Source organism: Galeopterus variegatus, unplaced genomic scaffold (genome assembly GCF_000696425.1).
Source record: "Galeopterus variegatus unplaced genomic scaffold, G_variegatus-3.0.2 Scaffold1518, whole genome shotgun sequence".
Classification (NCBI taxonomy): Eukaryota; Metazoa; Chordata; class Mammalia; order Dermoptera; family Cynocephalidae; genus Galeopterus; species Galeopterus variegatus.
Genome location: NW_007727629.1, coordinates 312,787 through 322,418, shown reverse-complemented (window position 1 = coordinate 322,418; position 9,632 = coordinate 312,787). Strand labels below are relative to the sequence as shown.

Here is a 9,632-nt window from a genome sequence, read left to right as displayed (position 1 = left end):
TAGGATACTATATTGCCTTAAATTCATTTCAGCAGCATTTTCATGTTTTTTTAATATCCAGAGTTTTCTAGATTCCTAGGTTCAATGTGGAGATAGTTTATTATCATATATAAGGAAAAGTTTAGGCTGTGAAAGCTACTTAAATAATAACTGTTGTTTCTACTTTTTCTTATAGATTCTAAAGTCTTTTTATATATTTCCTTTGCAGATTTAATCCAGAGACTGACTTCACTATAGAAACACTCAAAGTTGTATCAATGATTGGGGAAAGATAGTGGCAACAGGCAAAGGAAAAACAGTTCTGACATACTAAGAAAATGAGTATGCTAAAACCAAGTGGGCTTAAGGCCCCTACCAAGATCCTGAAGCCCGGAAGCACAGCCTTGAAGACAACTGCTGCTGGTAATGCTTTATGTTTTTCCTTAATAGCAAATACATCATTTTATATAACGACTTAAATTAAAAATTTTTATTTTAAAAGACTACCTTATGAAAATTTATATATATTTTTTGTTTTTGTTTTTCTCTTTTTTTTAATTGAAACATAATTGATTATACATTTTTGTGGGGTACAGAATTGACTTTGTGTACATTATGTGATGATATCAAATCAGGATAATTCGCATATTCATCATTGCAAAACATACTCATTCTGTGTGTACATTAACCAATTTCTTCCTAGCCCCCCTCTCTCTTTCAAAATTTATATTCTTGAAAGTATTTGAAAAAAGTTTTAATTAAAAGAAATGGAATTTTATATCTGGAAATCTTAATCAGTGAAGTTACCTTTTTATGTTATCTTATTTAATTTAGTTGATTGAGTATAAGGAGCTAAAATAGTCAAGTCAAGTCACTTCAGCATTTGATGCTTGTAATGTTAAGGTATTTCTTTAGACTTCTTCCCCGTGTCTTCCTGAACTCCTCAGGACCCTTCTCCTGGGGGTTTAGGGATATGTAGAGAAAACAACAAAGACTAGCCTGGCTTAAAAGATGTTATTGCACTAATAGACCTGAAGTTGGCCACTGGCATCTAGAGAGCACACAGGACAGTGTTCAAGTCTAGCTCAATCAGGGAAAACTTCCTCAGACATTTTATAGATGAACCCATGCCCTTTATTATCTTCAGCGATCTATCCCTTTTCTCTACCTCTTCCTGCACTCTTTCAATTTACATCCCAAGATGATCACCTAAGGTCTTTAATAAGAGAGACAGGAGGGAGGGTATCTGCTGCCTGCTTTTATGGTCATTTTATGTGATTTGTATATACTCTAAGCTATCTTATGTTATCAGCCATTTCAGACAGCCAGGTGCCCACCATAATATATTAAGTCCAACATTGTTTCTTCACATTCTTCCATAAAGACATGCATTAGTTCTTCTGGAAAGCAGGGATCTTTGTGTTTGTATTTTTCACTGCTATGTTTCATCCACACACCTAGAACATTGCCTGGCACATAAGGGGAACTCAGTAAATATTTGTTGACTGAATGGAGATCCCAAGCTATTTACATTTTATGGATCAGGATAAAACAGGATTCTTAAAAGAGAGGCCATAAAGCACCTTAGATGAGGGGAAAGCTTTATGGATAAAACAAAGGACTGTCAAGAAATGGATTTGTTTCAGGACTGTTTATTCTTGGGGAAATCAGTCAGAACTGGAACCCCTATTTTTTTCCCCCTTGAAATCTTTCCTCTTTTTAAGACCCCTTCAAATGCCAGTCCTTCTACGAAGCCTTCCCTATTGTACTCACCCATTTTAGGATTTTTATATTCACTTTTAGTATTTTCATGCACACCCCTTAGCATATAAAGTCTTTGAGTCTAACAATCATGAGTAATTCAACTTGGTTTTCCCAACATTATTTAACACATGCTAGAATTTTTTTTAAAGAGTAAAGCAGCTTATTGATATTAAAACTTAAAAAAGAATACTGTATTGCATTTTTTCTTTTTTTTTGGCAGCTGCCGGTACAGGGATGGAACCCCGGACCCTGATGTTATCAGCACCATGCTCTAACCAACTGAGCTAACCAGCCTTAATACTAAAAGTTATATGCTCAAAAAGAAATAATTTTGAAGGAATTTAAGGCTCTTTAATGGAAATTGTTCAGAAATTTATGCTTGAAGCACCCTATGAAGCTAAAATAGATTCTAATAATGACAGGGCTGGCCTCTGTCACTGGCACATTATTATTTGTTCTTTCTGAGAACATCTACTCTCTTAAAACGAAAAAACGATCTCCGTAAATTTAAACTCCACAGTCTCCCTTTCTGTGTTGGATAGAGATATTTGGCACCTGCTCTGGGCTGGCTGGACCATTCTGCTCCCTCATCTTTGCATGGTTCAGTCCTTTTTGTTGATTAGTCCTCAGGTCAGATGTCACCTCCTCCATGTGGCCTTCCCTGATTGCTCATTCCAAGGCACTTTGTCCTCCACAGCACTTAGACTACCTGAAATTTCCTGGAATGTCACTTTACTGTCTGTCTCCCCACCTCTAGACTCTAATCTCTACGAGGGCACTGACTGTGCTGTCTTGTTTTGTCCCCTGGCATAGAACAATAGCTGGGACTAGTCCTGAAGTGGTAGGAACTCAATAAACATGTGCAGAATGAATAAATACATTATTTTATCTAATCTTCATTTAAAAACATAGATGATATTATCCCCTTACAAATGAACAAATTAAACTCAGAGGTTGTATAATAACATCCTAAGATCATGTCGTGCCTAATAAATGGTAGAGTGATTAAGAATGTGGGCTTTGCCAGTTCACACTATCTAGTAAGTGCCTGTTGGATAAATACATGAATGAATTTTCAGTGTAAATATCACATTTCTGGCAAAATATAACTACTGTGTTTATCTAGAGTAGAGATTACATAGAGTAGAGATTGCACAAAGTTATATTGCCTTAGCAGAGCAATATTTGGCCAGATGCTCTTTTTTTCTTTGCTGTGATTTCCACCTACCAAGGGAATAGGGTTTATCTGGTATTCTTGTGGTGATGATGGTACAGGCTGCGGCAGTGAATACCCTCCTTCATCAAGCCTAGTTGCCAATCTCTTTGGTTCAGTGGTCCTAGTTTTTGTCAGCTTTAATCGACTACTCAAATATAGGAAGAGCCCTTCTTGGTGGATATGAATGGGTATTTGCTCATGATGTGTAAGGAGTCGGGAAGGGAGGAGAAAAGAATAAAGTCAGATCTGTATTATAATATAGGTCTGGGAAAAGGACTAGTTTTTTAAATTTTTTCTTTGACTTCTTTCAATCTTAATTGCAAATAAGTAGTAAACCTCACCTACCAGCTCATTGAGTTTTGACAACATTGAAAATGGTAGTGATGGATCAAGTACTCTGTCTCCTTGCTTAAAAAGACAAAAAGTTGGGCTGGCCCGTGGCTTACTCGGTAGAGTGCGGTGCTGGTAGCACCAAGGCCCCGGGTTTGGATCCCACATAGGGATGGCCGGTTTGCTCACTGGCTGAGCGTGGTGCTGACAACACCAAGTCAAGGGTTAAGATCCCCTTACCGGTCATCTTTAAAAAAAAAAAAAAAGACAAAAAGTTGTGGGCTGCTCCTGCTGATATTGGCTTTCTCTAGTTTATTTTCATTTGAGTCAGAGGTCTACTTGAATATGAAATTGAGCCTTTTCTCATCTTTTCTCTGTTTTTGGTTGCAGCTCCAGTAGAAAAAACAATATCCAGTGAAAAATCATCAAGCACTCCATCCTCTGAGACTCAAGAGGAATTTGTGGATGACTTTCGAGTTGGAGAGCGAGTTTGGGTGAATGGGAATAAGCCTGGATTTATCCAGTTTCTTGGAGAAACCCAGTTTGCACCAGGCCAGTGGGCTGGGATTGTTTTAGATGAACCCATAGGCAAGAATGATGGTTCAGTGGCAGGAGTTCGATATTTCCAGTGTGAACCTTTAAAGGGCATATTTACCCGACCTTCAAAATTAACACGGAAGATGCAAGCAGAAGATGAAGCTAACGGCCTGCAGACAACGCAGGCTTCCAGAGCTACTTCACCTCTCTTCGCTTCTGCAGCCAGCGTGGTGTCCTCCTCCCCAGCCATTTCCTCAAATATTCCCCATAAACCGCCCCAGCCAACATCAAAGGATCCTTCAACTGCATCTCAGATCAGCAACCTTACGAAAACGGCCAGTGAATCTGTCTCCAACCTTTCAGAAGCTGGCTCAATCAAGAAAGGAGAGAGAGAGCTCAAAATTGGAGATAGAGTGTTGGTAAGTCAAGAAACCTTCTAAGATCATTGTGTTGAACTGAGAGATAATCACTGATGAGTGGTGGGAATACAGACATAGGGTACTCTGTGGTTCAGTCTGTTCTGGATGGATGACCGCTCATTCAACAGAGAAATTAATCACCTTTTCTAGTTGTTCAGTTTATATGTAAATATGCAACAAATTAGAAACTGGCTATGTAGTTTGTTTATAGTATAAATGTAGATCTGCAGTGTTCTAGTCTAGTTTTATCTATCAGTTTAACCAAAAGGATATTGAGTTTATAACTTGCAAATATTAAGGTAATCTTACTTGGCAAAAGAAGCTCAAAAGTGGACTTAGATGTGTGTATAAAAGTTTGGGGTTTTTTCCTTCTGTTTTTTAAATATTTGCTTTAAGAATAGTATGTGGGTGTCTGTAAGGTCCTGCTTCCTTAAATGTCTTGGAAAACTCAGACATCAGAGGATATTATTTCAGAATTTATGGGCCTTTTAAATGATCGGGTTTAGATCTAGGGAGAGGGAGGAAATGTATAGTAGTTTCTGTTTTACTAATATGCAGGAAGCACAAGGTATAAGGTCTGCGTGCTGTATACAGGAAGCACAAGGTATAAGGTCTGCGTGCTGTATATTCTAGAACCTCTCAATTTACAACATAGTGATTGATTTGTTCTTTTCTTTTCTTTTTTTTTTTAAAGAGGATCAGTGTAGCATAGTGCTGAGAACACAAGCTGATTGCCAGCTTTGACTTTGTGATTTCAGCCAGATGTTTAACTTCTAAGTTTCCTAGTCTATGAAAGTGAGGTTAATAATAGTACTAACATCATAGCTTTGCTGTGAAGATTAAATTAGATAATGCATATAAAATTCTTAGCATTGCCTGGCACATACACAGTAAATACCCAAGAAATATTAGCTATTTTTTTCATTGGTAGAACTAAAGTACCATTTTTTTTTTTTTCCTTTTTGTCTTTTTCCGTGTCCGGCAACGGATCGCAACCCTCAGTGTCGCCCCCGTACCGGACCGGGACTGGCAACGGGATCGCAACCCTCGGTGTTGCTCCCGTGCCTCGCTCAGCCAGTGAGCGGGAACCAGTCTGTATGTGGGATCCGAACCCTCGGCAGGAGCGCCGCAGCGCTTCTCAAGCGGCGCACTATAGCAGTGCGCCAACGGGCCAGCCCAAACTAAAGTACCATTTTGATGAATATTTCAACACTTCAGTTACTTAAGTTCAAGGCGTGAAGTTTGTCAGAAATCTTTAATCCTGTGCTCTTTCAGTTTCCTGTATATATGTTCAACAGCTGTAAAATTCCTTAGGTCCTGATGGCTTCCAATAATAGGAATACAAGAATGACTGTTAGCCCTTAGAGTGTTATAGGTATCTCATTTAATGTTTCAACAATGTTATGGAGTAGCCCACATATAAGAGATAAGGAAAGTGAGCTCTGTGAAGTCACTTGCCCAAGGTCCAAAACCTGAAGAGTTGTTTATCTGCAGTTTAAATTTAGATTTTTTTACTCTGGGGCCTGCTATGAAAAGTCAGTGATAGCTAATATAATTTTTAAATTGGAAGTATTCTTTGTGATTTTGTTGTCTTCCAATAAGGAAACTTAATCCCAGAGAAATGAAGTTACTACCTATGGTCATAAAGTGAGTTCATGCAGATGTTAGAATTAGAACCCAGGACTTCTGTTTCCCAGTGCTGTGGCATCGTGAATGCATGAGCCCTCATGTACCTGTGGGAGCCCTTTAATACCTGTTACCTTCTAGAGGATCCTTCTGGATCCCTTAGTTTCAAGGTTAGTAGGTTTGTTCTTCTAATTAACATAATCATGAATTTCAAAGGTTGATGCTCTAGAACTTAGAGTATCTTAAGACAGCATTTCAGTGCTATGTAGCTCAACTTGTATCTTGTTTGTGTAGCTAATACTCACTTGCTACTCCAATTTTGAGTTTGCTGCAACTGCTCTTTTGTTGCAACAAAGGTTTTTCATTTTTTGCTTTTTTCATTTTTACTGTATAGATAGATAGGTAGGTAGATAGATAGATAGATATAGCTGCCATTAATGCCCTTTAAAAGTTTTTTTTTGGGGGGTGTATCTTTTACTTCAGTAGGATAAATTCATAGAGGTAAGTTACTAGGTCAAAGGACATAAACATTTTTATGGCTTATGGTATATACTAATCTAGTAAGCTTTGATTAAATAAGAAACCCGTTACCTTAGCACAAGACTATGGTAGATTAGATTGCAGGTTATGTGCAGTGCCATTCAAAGTGCTTAGCTGTTAATGACTTATTTCTTTTCCATTCGAGAAAGCATGTGTCAAACTATCAAAGCAAGAAGCTCTTCCCACCAACCAAGGTGAGAAGCAGTTGATTAAAATACTAGTCAAGTAGTATACTGGTTGGCCACTGAAAGACACAAAATGACAAGGTCAGGCTCACTTAACTTACAACAAAAGGCCTCCATGAGAATGTAATTATTAAAGGGGACTTGAAGAAGAGTAGGAATTGGTCAGGCAGCATGAAGTGGTGGTGGTGAGAGGGAATATTTTAGCAGAGAGAAGATCAAACTTCCTGAGATGGGAAGGAGTTGGCACTTTGAGGAGAGGCCAATGTCTTCCTCCAGGTGCAGTGAGCGAGTGGTAAGAGGTCAAACGTAACTATGTGGGATCTGCAGGGTCTGGAGATGTGGGGCCTGTAAGGGTAGGTCATGATAAAGATTTTGATTTTGATGTGAAGAGCAACAAGATTGAGTGATATGATTAGATTTGTAAAGATTACTCTAGCTGCTTTGTACAGAATGGATTGGAGGTGGGTGAGATTGGATTTGGGGTGACTACTCTGAAGAAGTGGATTTTGAAGGAGAGTAGAGAAGTCAGGATGATACCAGAAGAGAGTGTGGGTCTAGAGAAGATTTTATTTTGTTTTTTTAAAAATGACAGAGTCCAGAGTGTTTATATCCTGACTAAAATGATCTAGACTAGAAGAATAGGTTGAATGTACAGGGAGGGAGTGGACTCTGATGGAATGAGGTTGCTGGGGAGGTGAGAAGTGGGCACCCTGAGCACAAACGGAGGGGTTCACTGGCCTTTGAGTGGAGTAAGGGAGGGAGGCTTCCTCCATTTTCACAGGAAGGAATAAAGAGAATCTGCAGATGTAGGTTGGTTTGCAGAGGTTTGAATGGCATATGTGTAGGAAAGTTTTAACTACATGCTCAAAACTAACGTAACAGAATTTAATTAGATCTGTAAGAGTCTTAGTTTTATGAGTGTGTTATGGAGGCAATGAAATTATTTAATTCCTTTGATTAGTATTTCTAGGAGAAAATTACAGGAGTACTTTAGAATTCTGGTATTTTAGAGCTGGAAAAGATCTTTTGAGATCATCAAATGCTTCTTTTTGCTGAATAATACTGAAGCCCAGGGAAGAAACGTGACTTGCTTCAGATCATAAAATTATGTGATCTATATGTGTGCACATATCATTATGTCCTCTTGTTCCCAGTTCCTGTGTCTTTTTTGCACTTTAACATGCTGTCCTTTTTAAAATAAATCTTTGATTTAGAAATATAAAACACTTTGACTTCAAAATTAATTAATTTAAAGAAATTAGATTTAGAAATCTAAAATATTCAATTTGGAATTTTCCTAATTAAAAAAAATTGTATTGATCACCAGAAACCTAACAGAACTTAGATCATTAGATCACTGTTATGTGAGGATTTGTCTAGAATTTTCCCAGTCCCACCTACAATGCCCTCATGGTTCCTGCCATGTTGAACCAGAGGGCAGGAGTTCAGCCTTCCTTCTCTATGCACATTGACCCCGTGTAAATTCTGTTTTTCCTCTCATCGGACGAAGAGCAGGAAAGGGGATTTCTGTATTATGTCTGATGGTTAGCCAAATGACCTCTGTAAGACCCAAAAAGGCACCTGTGACTTGAGGAGGGAAGGCAGTCAGGGCTTGGAGGTGCTCCCCTGTGGTAGCTCTCCCCTTACTCTATCCTCACAGCCATCAGTGGGAAATGGGAATGACAGGAATGATGGGAGTATATATATACTTTTTTTTTTTTTGAAAAATATTATGGATTAAATGCTTAAAGAATTAGCTATAAAGCTGTGCTGATTTTGGTAATATCTGGAGCCTCAAGGAAGGTCACACAGAGTTGCTTACAACAAACCTATGTGTGTCCTTACCACCTCTCTGGCTTCTCTGTTTTTCCATTTATCTGCATGAATATTTCATGGATCTTGTTAGTTGAAGATTGCTTTAGTCTGTCTTACGTGATGAGCTTCTTTGGGTTGATGCTGTGGTTCATTTGGCTGTAAGAGAGAGTCAAACCTCTTTGCAGACTGGGACTCCTAAGGGTAATTCATTACTCTGAATGTTTTTTAGACGGTCTTGCTGCATTTTGGGGTATATTGAGAAACTTGTCCAACTTCCAGCTGTTCTGTTTCAGTGTGGTTGTCTCCATGTCTGGGACTGTGTGTTCTACACTGAATTCTTAGCTTATGACCATATATGAGATGGAGGCTTTTCAGCCTTTTTTAAAAAAAATTAATTAGTTAATTTTTTTTTTGGCAGCTGGTGGGCGCAGGAATCAAACCCTGGATTTGGTGTTATCAGCATCGTGCTGTAACCAACTAAGCTAACTGTCCAGCCCCAGCCTTTTATTTTTTATTTTTTATTTTTTTTTTCCTTTTTGTCCTTTTTCGTGACCGGCAACGGATTGCAACCCTCGGTGTTGCCCCCGCTCCTCGCTCAGCCAGTGAGCGGCTGGTCTGTATGTGGGATCCGAACCCTCGGCGGGAGCACCGCTGCGCTCCCAAGCGGCGCACTGTAGCAGTGCCCCACCGGGCCGGCCCCCAGCCTTTTATTTTTTAAACTGACAAGCTTTATCTTTCAATCAGCTGCTACCAGGGCTCTTATGCTAAGAACCTTACAGTAGCTTTTTCTTGTTCTCAACTCTTCTTAGAGGTCTTTTTGATACTGTGAGAGGGAAAAAAATCTTCCCGAGAATTAAAAAAATCTTTATTCATAGGATTTATTTCGCTTGTGTTTGAAACTTAGCTAACTTACAGTTCATCCGGTGTGTGCTTTTTGCGTGTGTGTCTTTCTTCATTTTTTCAATGTTGTTTGTGAGATTTATCTATAACATGTAAATTTAAAACGTACACATAGCGGAGTCATATGTACTATTTTACAATATACATTTGTAGATTTGGGGCATTTCTATACTAGGGAACTATAGTTCTTTATTTTAAAAAAGGCTGCTGTTTGATATTACTCTGTTTAGATGTACTGTACCTAATTTAATCATAGACGTGTGCCGCCATTTTTTCCCTAGAAAGGAAATCTGAGTCAAAGAGTATATACATATTTTAAAT

General features: G+C 38.6%; 1 protein-coding gene across 1 annotated transcript in view; it reads left to right on the top strand.

The window, feature by feature from the left end:
• The first annotated feature begins 242 nt into the window (after window positions 1-242).
• The window catches only part of CLIP1 (CAP-GLY domain containing linker protein 1), a 78,410-nt gene continuing 69,020 nt past the window's right edge, over window positions 243-9,632 (top strand). The window contains exons 1-2 of the mRNA XM_008577463.1: window positions 243-402; window positions 3,680-4,245. Of these exons, the coding sequence (XP_008575685.1) occupies window positions 318-402; window positions 3,680-4,245 (651 nt within the window). The 5' untranslated portion in view covers window positions 243-317. The remainder of the gene's footprint in view (window positions 403-3,679; window positions 4,246-9,632) is intronic.